Source organism: Chenopodium album, chromosome 7 (genome assembly GCF_948465745.1).
Source record: "Chenopodium album chromosome 7, dcCheAlbu1.1, whole genome shotgun sequence".
Classification (NCBI taxonomy): Eukaryota; Viridiplantae; Streptophyta; class Magnoliopsida; order Caryophyllales; family Amaranthaceae; genus Chenopodium; species Chenopodium album.
In genome coordinates this window covers 70,104,580-70,124,084 of record NC_137840.1, presented here as the reverse complement: position 1 = coordinate 70,124,084, position 19,505 = coordinate 70,104,580, and the positions used below count along the sequence as shown (strand labels likewise).

The 19,505-nt window shown below is 34.0% G+C and overlaps 1 protein-coding gene and 1 long non-coding RNA gene across 5 annotated transcripts in view; one reads left to right on the top strand and one right to left on the bottom strand.

The window, feature by feature from the left end:
• Window positions 1–5,798: 5,798 nt before the first annotated feature.
• LOC145638276 (uncharacterized) overlaps window positions 5,799–19,505 on the top strand; it is a 22,752-nt gene continuing 9,045 nt past the window's right edge. The window contains exons 1-5 of the long non-coding RNA XR_014114640.1: window positions 5,799–5,969; window positions 6,541–6,610; window positions 6,734–6,808; window positions 12,989–13,039; window positions 19,279–19,358. This is a non-coding gene — a long non-coding RNA (uncharacterized LOC145638276). The remainder of the gene's footprint in view (window positions 5,970–6,540; window positions 6,611–6,733; window positions 6,809–12,988; window positions 13,040–19,278; window positions 19,359–19,505) is intronic.
• The window catches only part of LOC145638275 (MADS-box transcription factor 23-like), a 25,570-nt gene continuing 16,526 nt past the window's right edge, over window positions 10,462–19,505 (bottom strand). For 2 of the 4 annotated variants that reach the window (XM_081689241.1, XM_081689243.1), the window contains 6 exons: window positions 14,862–14,923; window positions 11,561–11,660; window positions 11,437–11,478; window positions 11,266–11,349; window positions 10,990–11,150; window positions 10,462–10,885 (listed from right to left, as the gene is read on the bottom strand). In XM_081689241.1, coding sequence (XP_081545367.1) covers window positions 10,867–10,885; window positions 10,990–11,150; window positions 11,266–11,349; window positions 11,437–11,478; window positions 11,561–11,660; window positions 14,862–14,923 — 468 coding nt within the window. In that variant the 3' untranslated portion in view covers window positions 10,462–10,866. The remainder of the gene's footprint in view (window positions 10,886–10,989; window positions 11,151–11,265; window positions 11,350–11,436; window positions 11,479–11,560; window positions 11,661–14,861; window positions 14,924–19,505) is intronic. The other 2 variants (XM_081689242.1, XM_081689244.1) reach the window with 1 other exon arrangement.

The window sequence follows — 19,505 nt, the reverse complement described above, 5'->3', positions numbered from 1 at the left end:
TAATGTAGATTAGGACTCCACTAATTATGGGTTATCCAACATTAAATTGTTGTTAATACTGTCTTTCCAACTGAAACTAGCATTAAATAGACAAGTTGCAATATAGTATTAAGTTTCCTGATTTTGAAAAAGATCTAGATTCCTTGACATCATGGTAGGTTACTTAACTTTCTTGGTAAAAAAAAAACTTGACCTTTTTTTTTTTTTTTTTTTAAAATCAATTGTGTGATGTTTAGGATAAGCAATTCTACTTGAGAATACAAGTACGGAGTAATATCATTTGATGAATCAAAGAAGTATTAATTAACAAACTATAATGGGCTGATCCTGGTCCAATTCTTCGCCATTCAACCCGTTGAGACGATCCATATAGAGCATTTGGTATGTTGCTCATTATGTGTTTCAACACTCTCAATAGGGATGCAAAGACAAATGTTGTTCTGAATGGAGATTATGTTTTTTGTGGAATGCAAAATATGTAAGCAAATAGAATGTTTGAAATTTTGTAGGTAACCTCTTTAGTTTTACAAACTTTATGTATAAAAAAACCTCATTTTATTTGCAAAAATACGTCATAAGAAATTATTGTAATCGAAAAAATTAATCCGTAGTACTATAGTTATTTGATACATTTAACCTTTATTGTAAAGTTTAGTTGTTGTTGTTGTTGTTTTTTTTTTTAACTTGTTATGATCACATTAACGTTATGTTTAATGTCATCAGGCTCATCATTATTCTTAATGCTACATTCACTCAATCAATGTATTTAAAGGCTGAATGGCAAAGACATGATCAGATTGATCACATGAGAAAGTAAATGGACTTGCGAATAGCCTAACATACAACTTACGAATAAAACATGCTCATCAGTAAAATTTATAATAGAAGTACAAAGGATTTGGTTGTGACTCAATTATAGTTATTCCTTTTGTGTCAAAAAGGACATTTACTTACTGGTTTGGTCCATACCTTTATATTTTGGGGTGAAAGTGAAACTATTAACTAAGCCCAATATGAACATGTAGTTGTAACTTGTAACTTATAAGTTGTAACAAAGAAGACATGATATAGAAGCAAAATCTATCAACAAGAGTTGGCTCAAATGGTAAGCAACTTGATGTCGCTTAAGGGAGGTTTTGGGTTCGAAGCTTGTCGTATGCAGAAGATTTTGTTGGGAGACTCACCCACCATAAGCTAGGTGTGCTACCCGAGTCGAATCCGGATGTAGTCGGAGTTAAGCTCCGGTGTACCGGGTGGGCATTCTAAAAAAGATATAGAAGAAAAATAGAAAAAAGTTGGAACTCCAATTGAATATGATGAAATGAACATGCAATTAAGAAAAATAAACCGATTTAAAAGAATAAGTTCATGTTCACTACTAATTTAAGACGAGCATTATGTACTATAACCAGGGCCGTAGCATTGATTTTGGGGGCCCTGTTCCAAATCGAAAAAGGGGCCCTTAATAATGTTAAAATTATACATTTTTTTTAATCTATAATTTTGGCAATGCACAATTTTCCTATATATACATTGCAAAATAAAATTGTTAGATACAGAAGAGTATAAACAAAATCAAAAATTGCTTCAATTGACATTAAAAAAAAAATCAAAAATAACAATGAAGATTGCTTCACGAGTTCACGAATTATCACAGAAAGAAGATGTACATAATAGTTAAAACATCTTGAGCAAAGTTCTAGTTAAGCCGTACATAAAAATAGAACAAATTCTCACTTAATATCTCTGTTGCAACACGAGCAGGGCCGAAATTTTTTTTTAAAAAAATGAAATAAAATTTGCTTCAATTCATCAATTGAAATTATCAAACCCAGAATTAATTAAAAACAAAAATAAAAAAATTACCAAAAGACACGAAGCATTCAAAGAAGGGCCAAAAAAATGAAATAAAAATTGCTTCAATTGAAATTATCAAACCCAGAAATAATTAAAAACAAAAAAAAAAAATCTACCTAAAATCGATTGCTTCAATTCGTTCCCCTCAAAAAGAAAAAAAAATTTGCTTCAACCCTTCAATTCGTTTTTGATTTTGTATAAAGTATAATTGTATCAATTGGGAATAGATAGATGAAGATGATTGAATGGAAGATAACCCATATATATGGAAAATAATTACCGTTTGATAACAAGAAATTCGGAAGATTGAAATTGATTTCTTGACTGAGTTTTTTTTTTTTTTTTTCCGTTGAAATTCCTTGAATGGGAAAATATGCAATACAATTTTTCATAGTGTTGATTGATGTAATTATGGAGGAATTTGGAAACATGGAGAAATTAATATGGAAGGTTGAATTGATTGAATGGGATTATGGGAATTGGGAAAGTTGAATGCGTGAATGTTGCAGTGTTGCTTCTCCTTCCTCTTTGCCATCTTTTGGCGATAAAAACAAGATTTAGTTTATTTTTTATTTTTTATTTATTATTTTTTTTTAATAATAATTGGAAAAAAAATTGGGCCCTTTTAATTGGGGGTCTTGTGCTAAGGGGCACCTTGCACATGGCCTTCTACGGGCCTGACTATAACATACAAAATATTATGCTTAACTGTCAATATTGCATTTTTTTATAGGTAAAATTGACATTTACTATCACCGAAAGCACCCTTTATCAGATTTACTACCCATTTAAAAAACTATTTTATTTTGCTACCACACAAATCCCTAAAATATATATTTCACTACCAAAGACTAAGATCGTTACTGCTTTCCGTTAGTTGGGTTTAGCCACCATTCAACCACCTTGCGACCACCTCTCCACTTCACTGCCACCCGTCCCCTTCCCCCCTACCGGCGTCGGCGCGACCCCGCCCCCTCCCCCCCCCCCCAAGCCGACGCGACCCCACCCCCTTCCTTTCCCCCACCTGCACAACCAACCCCCTCCCTTTTCCCGTACTTGATGCCCCGACCCCTCCATTCACACCATCACCCACAACGCCGAACCACCACAACTCCGATCCCCTGCTCTCTCCAACATCACCAAGCTCAGCCCACACTTCAACCCCCACCGCAAACACAGCAGCGAGCACCACCGCAAGAAGCTTTGCTCCATCGGCAGGCCCGCACCACCATTAATTGAAGTTGAATACACCTCGCTCCATTGATGCAAGATAATGCTTGGACTCCATCTCCGTCAACCATAAACCACCATCGCCGCACAAAAATTTTCCCCCTTTTCAAAACCCTAATTATTGCTTCAATGGTGATTTAATTTCAATCAAAATCTTCTATCAAATCACTTCAATGGCTCTTCGATCCATTTTCGACACTTCAGTGCTAAGAACCGAGGTCGAAAACACCGGAATTAATGGAAGTAATTCAATTCGGGGTGGGGGTCGAGGCAGCGAGAACGGGGAAAGGGAAGAGGGGTTCGTTGGCTACGTAGGGGTGGGGGTGAGGGAGGGGTGTGGGTTCGCGCGTCGGCGTCGGCCGAAGCTCTGGGCGCCGACCGCCGGCAGGGGGGGAGAGAAGGGGTGGCAGGGGAGGGGTGGCTGGGTTACTTTTTTTTTTTTTTTTTTGAAATATCTTATTTTAATTTTTTTTGAAATATCTTATTTTAAATTTTTTTTTTAATAAACTTAACGGATTCCGTTAAGTGGTAGTGAAATTTTAATTATGTGATTTTGGGTGATAGTAATATAAAATATTTTTTAAATGGGTAGTAAATCTGATATATACATGGTGCTTTAGCTGGTAGTAAATGTCAATTTTTCCTTTTTTATATTCAAACATTCAAATTTTAAAAATACATATTCATTTTATTATATGCATATGCTTCGTATATTGATTTCATATACCATATTATCTTCAAAAATTGTAGCTTTATAAACTTCTATAAATTTTTTCTTCCACATGCATATACAAATTTCTTATTGAAACACATGTATGTTATTTATATCAAAGTTACATGTTTGCAACGTTGGACCAATTAACTCACGTTGGACTAAAATTTGGATTGAAAATGGTGATATAGTAGTGTATATATGTAGGTCGGTAGAGCAATGCATTTAGCCATTTCTACATTGTTTCCTGGCTGAAGCCTTCAGCTTTCTGGTCTTGACCAAAAGTATATAAAGCACTTTTGTTAACTATTTTAATGTGTAAATAGGTTTAATAAACAAGGCGCATTAACAATGTGTTAGAACTTTATTTGCTTATTAGATTGCCAGCAAAATCCTTAAACTCACTATTTCTTGTGGCCTCCGCGTGTCATACTTTTAAAAGGACACGTGCTAGCTTTGTGGTGCATGGTATGAGTCAAGTTTATAATAATCTAATAATAACTAATTGTCTACCGACTAATTAAAGATCTCAAAATAGTAAGCAATCTAATTTTTTTTATTTTAAAATTTTTTAAAAATGGTAAGGAAGATACTAAGGGGCCGTTTGGTTCGCACGGGATAATCGGAATGGAATGAACAAAGGGAAAGAGAAGGAATGAAATGAAAATACCTAAAATTTGGGGTGTTGTTTGTTTTAAAAACAAAGGGAATGAGACCCACCTGCCCCACCACCACACAACCAACAGTAACATTAATTCTCTAACGTTCCCACCACCGAACCACCTCCAAACCAGTCGTCGCACCTCCCTCACCCTTTGCCTCCCTTCTCCGGCCATCCCTGCCCCTCGCAAAACCTTCCACAGCCCCGAAAAAACCCTAATCGAAAAAACCCTAGATCGACGAGGGGTTTAGGAAGTGGCGGAGGAATGCTTTTGCGGGTAAGGAGACAGGCGGCGAGGCTCGGGGAAGGGTCGGCGATGGTGATGGGAGGGCTGGGCGGCGGGTTTACGGGGATAGGGAGGGGTTTTGCGGGGGCTGTGGGATGTTTTGCGGGGTAGGGGAGGGCGGCGAGGGTCGGGGGAGGGGCAGCGGTGGTAGGGGGAGGGGGGTTGGTGGTCGGGGTAGTGTCGGCGGTGGTAAGGTGAGCTGGTTTCCGGTGGTGTTGGTAGGTTTGAAGGTGGTGATGTGGTGGTGTGAAGGTGGGTAGGGAATGGAATGGAAATACCTTGGGGGTGGGGAATGGAGTTAGAGGGATTTGGGGGAATGAAGGGGGTAAAGGGAATGAAAGAAAGTGCTTAACAAACAACAATAAAAGGAATCGGGGTGATGGATTCCTATTCCCTTTCCTGAATACCCCCAACCAAACGACCCCTAAGTACTCCGGAAATCTCAAACCTTTTTTGTTCTAATATTTATGGGAGTAGAGGGGAGTATGAGGGAATCCTTACCTCTACATATCTTTCGCTTGGTAGGATTCGAACACTAAACTTCTAGAATCTAAGGTAAGAGCCGTGAAAATTATTGAGTAAATTAAGACTTTATTCCTTAGCATTATACCAGATAAGATCTTGAAAGTTAAAACACACATTAAGAGAACTAGAGATGCATATTATTAGTCCTCAATTAATAGAGTTTTTCCTTTTATTCATTGACCTACAACCAAGGCCAGAATTGTTAAATCAAATCAGAACATATTCAAAGCATACTGACTACATAAACTTCATACTAGATCAATTGTCTCAACCCTGTACACTCTCTACGCAACTTTTTAAAATTAAATGTGTGATTTAACGTACAATTATACATTTTCTTACGTATAAATCACGAACATTAGTCAAAATAAACCGTCCCAGTGACCTTTTGCTCCTCCTACGAGGCCAGTAGGCCACCGAATCACGTAAATTTAAAAATAATTCTCACCCCACACACACTATATAAAGCCATGACCCCTGACCTGACCAGATATTGTCTCATTTCTCCTCTTTCTCTCTCTCTCAAGTGAAGTCGGCAGGATTTTCAATGTCTCCTTCCAGGAGGCAGATCCGCCATTTTTCTCAATTCTTCAACCTTCTCATTTCTTCTACTCTCCTTTTTCTCTCTCCTCTTTTGCCGTCTTCAAATTCTCCACTATCACTCGTTTTTCCAAGCTTCTTCATCTCTCACATTCATGGTATTGTAAATTCATGATCTATCACTTGTATAATAAGTTTTATTTTCATTTTCTTTCTCTTTCAATTTACTTATATAATTTGTTTTAATATTTTTGCGTAAAATTGTTTTTTGATCTAACTATAATCATGATCTTTGTATATTATTCGTACTTTTTGTTTGTTTAAAGCTCTTATTTTATGTTTGATTTCTTAAATTTTAATTTTATCGGCGATCGAATTGTTCAATTATGCTGTTATTAACAATGTAATCTGTGAAAAATTGTAATTTAGGTGATTTTGTTTTCAAAAAATTTACTACGGATTATAATTTTTTGAGACGACATTGTGTTTTTTATATATTTTTTTTTAAATTTGGTGTTTTTAGCTAAATATCTCAATCAAATGTTTAAGGAAACGGATTTTATGAACGAATATGATTCCTCTTCCTAATAACTCATTTAATCATATGATTATGTTTCAATGTTTGTATGATGTGAATAATTTTGTTGAATAAAGAACTACTATGAGTATATATATTTTGCCCTAATTTTTTCAATTTAATTTGATGTGAAATTTGATCCAATTTTGCAGGAAACAATCGAAACATTCTTATTGTAATTTAAATCAAGATTGTTACCAGAATGTCAAACGAACTTTTGAGGTACAAGAATCTTTGTATTTTCATAATATGATTTTGCTTTTAGTCATAAGAATTGCAATGATTTGATCTCAACAAGAAATTTGCTTGATTTAATTTTCTAATTTAATTATGTTGTTAATACAGTGAATTTCTGCGAAATTCTGATCAATAACACGCTAGTTTTCTGTGACAAAATTCCTTTTGCAAGTTGGCACTGAGGTAAATGCAGCATTTGCTTAGAGTAATTTATTTGTGTACAGTTTTCACTTGTACTTGATGGTTTATTTACCATATAAATATTGCAACTTGCTGCTTTTGCTTTGTTCCATGAAGTTTAAATCCAATAGTATTTCTGGAATTATTTCTAGATTGTGCTTCTTGCTTGTGTGTCTGTGTGTACATTTCATGATTTGAATGGGTGTACTAATATTCTACCTCGGTCGTTTGTAAAGATTCAGTATCTCTATGTGATGTTATCATTAAGCAATTGTCTGTGATGATGAATTGGTGCTTTATTTTGAAAGAAATTGCATTGAAGTACACGTAAAATATTTTCATTTCTTAAAGCCATTAATTTCTTTGGATGAAATTTTTATAGTTAGTGTTCAATACCTTCATGAAAGTATACTTTTAAAACATTTGATTTGATTTTCTGTGAGTTATTAATTTCTTGTTAAACTTAAAGAACAAATATAGATAGTTTTAGAAGGTGATGATATTAAATTTCCAATGTTGCGTAGGTTTTTTTTTTTTTTTTTTTAATGGCCTTTTGCTTTCATTCTTTATTGATTTTATAGCTTGCTAATTTGCTAGCTATTTGGATAGTAGGAATTCCTTAATGTTTAATTAGAGCATTAGCCCATTATATTGAACAATTTTATCATAGGAAAGTAAAGATGTTTCATGTAATTGTACTATCAAGATAATTCATTTGCTATAAAAAGGTGGTGGTGTTTACATATCTGATATCTTAAGTAAAGTAAAGAGATTTATTTAGGTAACAAAGGTAGGATACACTCATACAAGTCAAATCATAAGAAATTGTTAAACAAGAACTCGTTCATCAAACTTGGACTCCACATTTTTTTAGATGAATTGTACAAATGTCAAACAAGATCTTTGTGAGGATGTTTCTTTTAGCGGTTTAGTAATTTTGTTTCTAGAAGGAATGCTGAATATATAAATTTTAAGTTTGCCTTGTAGTTTACAAATAAAACGCAAAAAAGGAGACGTGTGTGTGTGCACACGCGCGCATGCGTATGGAGAAGAAATTTCTTGATATATGACAACTTCTTCCAAATAGTTTAGGATTGTAGCTCTCTAAGTATGACGTTTGTAATGAGTTAGCCTAAAGTATTATTCCTTATAAGGAGTTTGGTTCTCATTATATCATGAATAGAAGGTAAAGGCTTTCAATTTACCAAATGCGTGTTCTCTATATTCCTCTAGCTTAATTTCTTTTAATCACATTGAGGATGGAGATAAAGGATTGAGTTACCTTCGATTTTCTGAATTCAATCTGACGTTTAAGCAAATTGGGGATTGTCTTATGGATGAACCAAGTTTTATGGAAAAAAGAAATTGGACGAAAGTTACAAAATAAGAGAGATGGTAAGATAAACCTAAGTTCACTCGTGTTGTAGTGTTGTCTATATTTATGAAAGTTAAGGATTGTGTTGCAAAATTAGTTGTGTTGTTACTAGTAATTATTAGCCGTTTGAGTAATGGTTTAGCAGTTTAATTTTAGCTATTATTATATGGGTACGAAATGGATGTGTGTCCGAATAGCAAAAGTGATAGGTATTACAATGAATCGTTACTTACAAAGTAGGAGTTAAAACGTGTAAAGATGCAAGAGGCGTAATTACTTGATAGCAAGTAATAATGTATGAATGTATGGGACATTTGAAAGCTTAGTAAAACGCTTTTTTTTTTATTTTTTTATTTTTTTTATTTTTAGGAAATGGTAGTGGTAATTCTTAATAGTTCTAGAAAAGTCTCTTTCCATTGTGCAAGTGTACATGACCTCCATGAGTCCTTGGTAGGCTGATAATGAAACTTTATCCCCTATCATGTGTAATTCATAAACTTTCATTACCACTCATTATAATGCTTATATTTTGCAAAACTACTTGGAGACTAATTACTATCATCTTTTGTTAAATACCTCATAATAAAGCCATAATCCTTGTCAACACTCCCGACTTAGAGTATACATTGTACTGAAATAGATAGGAAACTAATGATCATATCCACAAGAGATGGTTATCTTGCAACTATGAAAAAATAAACTATGAATTTTGAAAAAATAAACTATGAATTTTGAAAAAATGTCCCTTGTCTTGAATGCCTATAATACTATTGTGAAATAATAATAAAAGTTTAAACTAATGTATAAAAGCCTAGGGGAGCTCCCGCTTTTACTAGATTTGCTATACCTATTGTTGTGACATTGGTTTACTAAACAGTTTTATTAAAATCGGCCATATTCTTTCAAAAGAGCAATTAAAATCAACAACAATAAGAGAAATTAAAAGTAAACAATTTATTAGTTTAATCAATAATTTCCATCACAGATCATTTGAAGATCCCTAAACCCTAGTATGAAAATACTCACTCGTATTTGAATTCTTATCAACAATAACAGTTATTGAAGACATAATAATTGTAAAAGCTGCTGATAGCAATAAGGAATGGAGAAGAACAATAAGAAACATACCTATGAAATTATGTTGAAATCCCTCTCGAGAGTGCTAATGGAAAGCTAAGAATTTTTAAGAGAAAACCTAGGTAAAGTATGTTGGGGAATTATAACAAATAGCATAAGCCAAATTCGGGCTTTACATCAAGTATTTACAGCTGAAAGATAGAAATTTCCTACATAGACTACAAATCATCTTCGTGAGAATCTGCCCAGTTGGACTGGGCACTTGATTGGGCCCACATAAAAAGTCTTCAAATTCTTCAAAGAGCTCAGATGAGTAAGTCTCAAATAATGCCAAGGGCAAGGGTTAAAACCATACATATATTGCACACATCAGTACCATTACTTAAAAAACTTTAAACCGTTATCAGTCTTTTGAACACTTTTTTTTTTATGGACCTTTTCTGTAAAACTTTCAATTGGCCACAATTACTGAACTCAGAATCTTTTCAGAATTTGTATATGTTGTGGTAATTGTGTTGAGTATTGTGCATTACAACAGTTGTTTAATGCATATGCAACTTTTATACATTATTTTGTGCATGGTTGAAGCTCCTATCCTTAAGCAAGGCTTTTTTTGTTCTTTGACGATAATTTTTATAGGGGACATCTGTTAGTTGGTCTGTCAGAAGCTATACAGTATTTGAATCATTTGTAATGTAAAATTTTTCATCCTTATGGTACTGTACTACTGTGCCTAGTTTTAAATTTTTATTGCTCAGTGATCAAAACATTGGAATTACCATGCTGTTTTGGTACCCACTCATGGGTTAGTATTGTGTAATAAGATACTATAGAACCTGATGTTGGTATAACACAGCTAACAACTTTCATATTTCATTTGCATTATTTACTCAATTTTAGAAGTGCACCCCATTGATTTATTTAACCTTAACTTGATTATGCAAGTCCTACTCAAGTATAAACATAATGTTCCTTTGGATTATAAATGTGGAGACACATGGCGTAAGCTCAGTGTTGATTATTATGTATTCTACATCTTTCAATAGCCAAGCATTTGAACATTTCTGTACAATTATATAAGCACCGACTTTAGCACTAGAACTTGGTTGCTGTAAAGGATAGACTCTTTTAACTGAAAATTTATGGAAATCCAATTATCCTATACCAATTTCCTCTCTGTCTAATATCTTTTTTTAGTGTTTAAGATTTTTTGTCGTATACTTGTTAGAATACTATTACAGTCCTAAATCATGGGACATGTTTAGTCGGACAGCAGTTTTTGCAAAGTGGCAGTCCCTAACTTTTCCCAAATTTTTGACAATGGTGCTGAACAAGGACAAATTTTCAAATAAAAATGTGAAAGATAATGGATAGGTGCTAATACACTTTGCTTTTAAACAGGACATTTGCATCTTTATTACATTTCATCCAGGTTTGGCATTGCTAGCTAATTTCTTAATCACTGTGAACAATGTTAAAGATTGTTCTATTGATTATCTTGAACCTGTTTCTTGAATCATCTTTGATTTGCATTCGACTTTTGAACAAATTGCATGGACTTGGGAAACTATGTTGACAGTGTGTCAACCTGGCAGACTGGTCTTCTTTGCTAGGCAAGTTCTAGTCTGCTGCAGTAAAAAAAATTTGAAATACAAAAAAAAATATTAGGGATGATGTTATGTTATTTTTCCTTATAGTTTGCGTGAAAAAGGCTTAGCTGCAAGTTTCTTGCCTAAATTTTGATGCTCTTGCTGCTCTTTCACCATCTTGTTGCTGTGGTTGGCAAAGCTGTAGGCAAATAGGCTCATTTGAATCTTCTTCCATGTTCAGACTATTTCCATTTGTGCGAAAAGAACTTTTGTTTGTACCATTTACTTCCCTTGATCCGTAGAGCTGAGAGGAGAAACATGGTTTTGCTGCTAAGATACTTTTAATTTTGGCTCAAAGCCCCAAAAAATAAAGCATTGCTCCTAGAAATATATGTTAAACCAATTGATTACCCAGTTACCTTCTTTTGAAGCTCTAAGTTCTCTTGACGAATCAGATTTACCTTCTTGTGTAGTTCTAGATTTTCTTGTTGAATGAGATTACCCTGTGATAGTATAATGATTAGCTAATTGGCAAGAAAACTAGTGACGTGAAAATGAGGAGAAGAAAGCTAGGAAGTGCATGAACCTACCGTTCGATTTAGCTCTTGTATTTCACCAAGTAGAAGTTCATCCTACAAAATTGATGTTTGTGTCAGCAAATCTAGGACCAATGTGGATCAGAATTAGTTTTTGCACTAGAACATTGTTTCTTACCTTTTTGGTACGGACCCCTCGAAGACTCATCTCCAATTGGCTCTCCAAATTTTGCAAGTCCTTAACACTTAAACCAGAGAGTTCTTCACCCATCATTTTTCTGCAAATTCAAACAAAACTAGATAAGATAAAACAATGTTTGTTTCTTAGGTTCACTTGGTATAATCCCTTAAGATTTGTTTTTATTTTTATTTTTATTTTTATTATCTTCTGTCTTGTGGTTGATAAAATATTCTTATCCCTATATAATAGCCCCGTTGGGTTCGAGTTGTTAGTAGTATTGTTTTGAATTTGTTGATGAAAGTTGCATTATAAAAATAGTGTACATAGCTTTTTATTGTTAGAAGAAGTAAGAATATTACAGTGGAGGTTGCTGATGGATCCTACACTAGAGTGACGAATTTTGGGAGAATGGGCTTTTATATAGGGATGGAGAGTAAAAAAAACAACTTCGACTTTCTCTTTGATTTTACTTTTCAGTCATGTCATGTTATGGCTAAATCTAGTCATCCTATGATAAGTTGAGTTGCTTGTGTCAGGAACTGCTATATTCTCTTTTTATTTCGCTGTGATTGTACTAGATGACAAATTTGACACATAGTATTACAATCTACAATAATTTCATACATAAATGTTTTGTATTGATTCTGCAGAATAATTTTGAACATTTAGGATAGTACCTTTCATAACATAGTCATCTGATTGTCTGACTTGTTTTTGGAGAAAGTTACCTGCTATCTGGGAATATATGCTGTAATGCTACATTTTCTATGATAAATTCAGTTTATATGAAATATTATATAGTGGAAATTGCAACCAAGTCAAGGATGAGGCTGCCTACTATATTGATTCAACAATTATTGAGGTGCACAAGTGGAAAGGAAGTTTTGAAAAAAAAAAAATAATAATACTACGTAAAAGATATTTCCTTCAATGGTGTGCTTATTAGATCATATTTCTCTGTAACTGTAATGAGGCTGTGTGGATTATTAGATATATAAAAAATATTGGGGAATAGTTGATGCCAGCCTTTGTAGTACTTATGAGTTTGTGTGTGTGTTTTTACAGGAAGGAACTTATGTGTTTGAACTAATTGTTACTTGGATCAATATGTTGCATCTTTAGGATTTCGGAATTGAATTGACCTTGCTTAGACATATCGTGATGGAAACACTTTTATTGCATTATGTGACTGCAAGACCTTGTTTTGTACAATCATAGAGTTGGCAAAAAATCGCTTTATTGAGCTAGGTGCTGAGCTATGGCATTGTTGTCACCAATTTTTCCCTTGCGTTTTATCCTCAAATTAAAATGGTGTTAAGTTGCTGAAATATCTGTGTTTGCTTCTTGCCGACTAACTGTTATGTCTTATATAGCACTTTGTGCATTCCTGCCCTTTCCTACTGACCTTTATCATTGATGTGTCAGGGCAAGCATGCATTTGAAGGTATAAAGAGACCCCTCTGTCTGTTTTTGATGGTATGAATGGTACAAGATTCTAATGCTTTTTAATTTGGATAAATTTTTCTATGAAGGAAAAGCTCAAGTATGTGGTATTTGAATTACAGCTGTCTATTCATGCTGGATATTTGAACAATATCAAATGCAGGTCTTAGCATAGTCAATAGAGATACCCTCCTCCAAAGAAATTTAATTATTACTTGGTCCTTGAAAAGCATGGCACTATAATAATCCATTTCTTGCATGATGTTTCTTAAACCTTGAACTTTCACTAAAAGCATTTTGAACATGAACAAAGCCAATATACGTAGCAGAAGAGATTAGCACTAGAAGAGAGAACCTTTTAGGTTCTTAAGCACAAAATAAAAATTTACCACACCTTAGCAATGAAATAACTAGAATGTATTAAGGCCTACGTGTACACTGAAATAGCTAACAATAAGTTTTTGCAAAAAAATGATGCTTCCAAACCATGTTTGTATGATTGTGAGTTCTTATTACTCGTAATCTTAGATTAGTTTTGAAAAGCAAGATTGCCCATGTTCGGTGGACAACTTGTTCTTTTTGTTGGTAAATCTTTTTTTCAAATGTCAATATAATCCTTTATATATATATATATATAAAAAAAAAAAAAAAATTTATTATTATTTGTTTTACAAAAATTGAAGTTTGGTTAGTTTTTATAATGAAATTATTGGTTAGTTTTTATAAAGGCAATTAACTCCTTTTTTTTTTGGAGGCAATTGTCCAATCCTACCATTTTATGTAGGGTAAGTAGTCATTATAGTGTAACAGGTTAATAATTGAAATTTAATTTTGAAAGTGGTAATTAAAAACATAATTTTGTTTGGAACTTGGAAGCCTTCTATAATGATAATCTTTAGTAGAAGAATGATGCTACTTATGTCCATGTATCACAACATATTTGATATCCTACGCTTTAATATTTGGTACCTTGAATGTGAAAGATAATTCCACAGACTATGTCCAACAATTGGATCACCTTGATGGTACCTTCTAACAAGGTAGCTTGTATTCATGCTAGCATATCTGTTCACTCTTGTTTATTCATGCCCATAAAAGATTCTTTTGAAAGCTTTCTTGATATAAGGAATTTCTTTGTTTAAAGAAAATCATCTAACTCTTCCAAAAACTATTCTTGACCTAGTCTTTCAACCCTATAGTTTGTTTATTCTTCATCTTTTAAGGATTAGTAAAACGGATCTTCTCGGTAGTTTTTCCGGTTTCTTAACATCTTATCAAAGGTCCTTATTATTCAAGATATGGACACTTTTATTCCTATTTTTCATTTATACCAAATTTGATACCTGTTAAACCCTTTGCGTTGTATTTTGCCTACCTAGTCTCTTGATATAATGTTACATTGGATATTGCCCTTTTCAAGTTCCCCCAACAATAAGGACATGCCTTTAATAGTCCAATATTCCAAGAGTGTACCCAACATTTACTTTTAGACTTGAAGTTTTCATTATTGTTTGAAAAATGCCACTATAAAGCCATCATACAATCGTATGGGTAAAAAATGGTGGTTGTATATAGTTATATACTTATTAGTAGCCAATTTTGCCTTTATATATGCATGAAATCATATGGGTTTTTTTTAATAACTATTTTACGTTCTCTTTCTCTTTAAATTGTATTGGGAATTTTTAACTTATTATAAAGCAAGATTAACTCTGAATATTGTTTCATCGCCTTAAAACAACATTGTTAGCATTCAAATTTTGTCATATCATTTTAGTTTTAGAACACTCTAAACACATAAAATTTGCTAAGAGTTGACATATATGTAGATTGATATAGAAGTTGAAGATAGTACCGGTGATTTTCTTGCAAACTCTCTAATTGTTGCCGTAGCATAGCTGCTTCTCTTTGCCAAAACTACAATGTAATGGTAGATGTTAGAATAATACACGTGCACGTTGAGGGTAAAAGAGCTAATGTACCACACAACAAACCTTGCGCCACGACTAACAACTTGTATCATCAATAGTAAAGTTGATTGATGACCTTAACCTAGAGTAATATAAGTTAGTGGTGTTTGTTTGTGATGGCGAATAGCATATACATTGATTTAATGGAGATTTGGGATATACTTATTGTGATGATATAAGAAAAATTATTCTAAAGGTGTTAAAAGCATCGACATGTATTTATTGCATTGATGTGTCTTTTACAAAATATATTATTGGGATCAATAAGGTATATTGTATTAAGGAACTAGGCCTTATATTTTTGTTTTCCAATAGCATATGATCTTCTTGGGACTAAGGCTTTGTTGTTGTTTTAGAAGCTTATGATCTTCTAGTTCAAGCTACGTACTTGTGAGAAATGTTAATAGTTTAGGTATCTATGGTAGCAGATTTATGTTTGATTTGATTTGTTGTTTATATCACTCATAGTTGCTTGTAAATGTGCCCTTACAATTAAAGATTTACCTTTTATACGATGACTTATCTATGATTGGATTTAATCGTTACATGTCTGCAATTTTGTTGACCTTTTGGATTCAACATATTGGTGTTATGGATTTTTCCCGCTAGCCTCACCAAAAAAAAGGTCATTATTTGTCATGGATGTTTTACTCTAGAAGCAAATTAACATTTTGGTTCGATGGACATTTTACTCTTGAGTCGCTGCTTGTTTTTATTTAATAAAAGGAAGGAGGACACTAAGACGGAGAATTTCCTTCATTTGCCACTCTTTTTCTATCTATTTATTATTTAATCCTTGATAGATAGTTCCTTAGTCAAGCTCTTCCTATTTGATATTGCCAATGATAACAAGTGGTATTCCCTAAGATCGGGTTAAAAGATATATACATCACTTTTAAGGAGGTATGATGATGGAAAATACGAGAGAATAGGACCATAAGTGGTCGTCGTCAAATGTATATGAAATTAAGCTTCAAAGGGTTAAGGAATGAGGTTGAGAGTGTTGGAGAGGTTAGGAAAGAGGTTGACTTGGTAGATTGCCAATAAGCAATCATCGTCAATTGTATATGAAATCAACCTTCCAATGTAGTAGGGAATGAGGCTTAGAGAATGAGGCTTAGAGTGTTGGGATTAAGGATTTAAGAGTAGGGAAGAGGAGAAGGACTTGGTTGGTTGTTGGGAAAAGAAGACTCCTTTGCTAAGCTTTATTGGAGGTGGTTAGATGAAAAGGTCATAAAGGTCTAAATTGGTGAGGAGGTGGGGATGTTAAGGGTGGTGATTACGAGTAGGTATATGATCCCTAAAGAAAGCATGTTCGACATTGACTGGAATCATGAGACCTCCGATTATATTTTCTGGATTCAATCAATCAAAGTCTTAACCCTATAAGTGGGGTCGGCATTTTCAGGAATCATGGAAAGAAAATATTGCATGAGGGCATACAAGGGGAGAGATGGTGATTCTACTTACCAAGAAGATTTTCACTTAAATGACTACTTTGCCACTCCTATATTCTTTTTATAGAACTTGAAATAAATGCATATCTATATTATACTTGTCTTGACAAGGCATAAGTGGGAGAATAAGAATGAGTGATTTGGTTCACCATTAGGGTTTGGAATCAAGAATAGGAAATTAGTGATAAGAAATTAAAATCCTGTAATTGCCTATTGTGTTTTGTTTAAAGGGGAAATGCTTTTATTTTATCCCATTAGTGTTTTATGAATTGTATTGATTTCCTTTGCTAAAGTTTTCTCAAACCTATATGTTTTTTACTCTAAACGTTTTAACCACCTCTTTAAAACTTTCTTGAATTTGTTTGTTCTCTTTTAAAACTCCCTTTATTATTCTTGGATGCTCTTTTTCTCATTTTACTCACCTTTTTTCAAACTCTTTCGACTAAATATCATGTTATGTCCCTTTTTATATTGTACGGTTCCTTATGGCAATTCATGTTAGCCAACCCCAAATCATTTTGTGACTAAGGCTTTGTTGTGGTTGTTATGTTCGGTTCACTGTATATCAAAACCCACAATCTTTCTCCTTGCTTATGGAAGTGGGTTGCAATTTGGTTTTCATGGACATATGTCCAGCCTGAAACTTCTCCCCACCTCCTAGCAATACCTTGAATTATTTTTAAAGGGAAAGGAAGCAATGCACAATTCAACAGGAGCAATTCAGACGCCAGTTGCAATCTGAAATTGCAGCTCTGAGGAACTTGCAAGTGCAGAGGCATGGGTTGTTATGTGTCTCCAGTGATAAACCGATAACCAAGATAGTTGGCATGATTTATAAGTGTATATGTTTGATCATTTATTCCTCTAGGTTAATGTAGTGGTTCTTTAAGTGTAGAGAGTAACCGTTATTCTCTAACTGGGTTCATCCATTCATAACAATGAAAGAAACATAATTTTCTGAAGATTTGCAAACCGATGGTGGAATTGGTGTATTGGATATGATTTTGGTATTTACGTATAGGATCGGTTTTGTCTCTTCTTGTGTAATTGTCCTATACTTTCCTTGTCTGAGGTTTTTGCAAAAGTTCGCTGTATTTAGCCTGAGCAGTGGTGCTGATGTATAAAAAATGGTTCTCCAAGATTCGATCCTATTTGTTGTTTTAGCCAATCAACACAGACTAGCAGTAGATCGGGAGACTCTAAATTCTACTCCTCTGATGAGTTTAATATCGATGTTTAATATTCATAGAAGCTCATTGCATACCTGTACTCTAGGCTTGTGTTCTCATGAACTTCCACTCCTTTTGCATTGCAAAACTTGGTTGTGCTGTTTGCTTCTTGAATATGGTGTTGATGATTACTGGATATAAGCTACCCTCACCATGTTTTGCAAACATGAATGTCCATGAAGACTAAACCAAAACACTTCATCCTTATGCTCCCACCTGACATTAGACAAAATCAATGAAGTTCTATGTTTTGCCTGCATACGTACAAGTTTCTCTGGTCTTGTGCCTGAACTTCAACAGTCTTCTTTTTATACCTATCAAGAGAAACGAACTAACTTTTAATGGAACTTCTTTGATGCATGCATTATCCAGGTCAGAAGATTTGCTCTCAGTACTTTTGAGAAGCCTTGATCACCTTTTAATCATCTGCAATTTTGACGAGATGATGTTAAAGGCCATCCTTATTGAAGAATATCAAATCTAATGATATGCATGTGATATTTTGATGTCGGATACCTGTCCATCTTAGGAGTTGTTTCCTTATTTAATCAGAGGACCTCACTTCATGAGAGCCATTGCGAGAACTAGAAACTCTTTAGTTTCTCCTTTTCCCCATCTTATAGGGAGTCGAAACTTTACTGCACTCTCTTTATAAGAGAATTCAGGAGATCATATAGAGGTAAGTAGATGCATTAGACTTTTAGATATATGGCATTAGTCATAACATTCAACACCTTCAATAAGTCCAATTTTCCATTTCAACTGGGATAAGTGGTTCATTATAGTGATTCTTGTTTTATATTCAGGACTTTGGAATCCTGATACAAATAACAAATGTGTTTTTCTTTTCTGTCCAATTCAATTCCAAGCTCCCTTCCCAAAATAGCGTAGACACAATCAATGCATATCATTTGAGTTCTTAGTTTTTGCATTGATGACTTTAAGAGATGGCTGATGAGGAAGGACATTCTATCCTATATGATCTTTTAGCTTCAATTTATGCTATGCCTGAATTCTGATTCCCAAAGGAGTGATTTTGGTGTAACTACTTAGTCCCTTAATATGATGTGGCCGCTCAGTGTGATAAATGTTTGCTATACTAGGGTAGTATCACCACTAACTTGGATATGCCTGAGTTACAAATTATCCAAAACGTTGAAACCGATGAATGAACTGAGGCACAGCCCTATCATCCTTGCACCAAAAACAAACTCTACTATCCTTTATTGAGTTTGATTCTGTTGTCAGTTGATAGTTGCAATTGAAGAAAGTTCCATGAAATATGTGGAAGCTCTAAAGCACTTTTTTTTTTTTTGAGGGGAAGCTCTAAAGCACTTGGTGTTTCCTATCCTCTGGTTTTGGTGACTGGTTATATCCATTTACCACACCTGAGACAAATTAGCTCCAACCTGACTTGTTTCCCAGACAGTTGACATTGGAGCAATCTGAGATCTTTAATCTTCAAAAGGTCCAATATTACCAGAATATGCATCTTTTACACCTTGGCTTGTTTTACTTCTTCAATGTGTGTATTTGATGGATGCTTATACCTCTTCTTGGTATAAGTTCCTAACAGCTTTTTGCTTCTAACTCATGCGCTTCATCTTTGTTCGCAGTATGTGGTGAATCGTGACTCATTTTGCCCTTCATCTTACTGGCTGATAGCTGTTCAAGGATCATAGATCTTGTGATTTAGGTATGTTATTTCTACATTAGACCCAAAGGGTTGATTATTCAGGTATTTATGTGTTATTTCCTTTTACTTTATGATTAGGCTGCTAGTAGTTAGCAGAGTAACATGTTAAAGACATGCTTGTTTTCAACATGAGTTAGGCTATAAGAG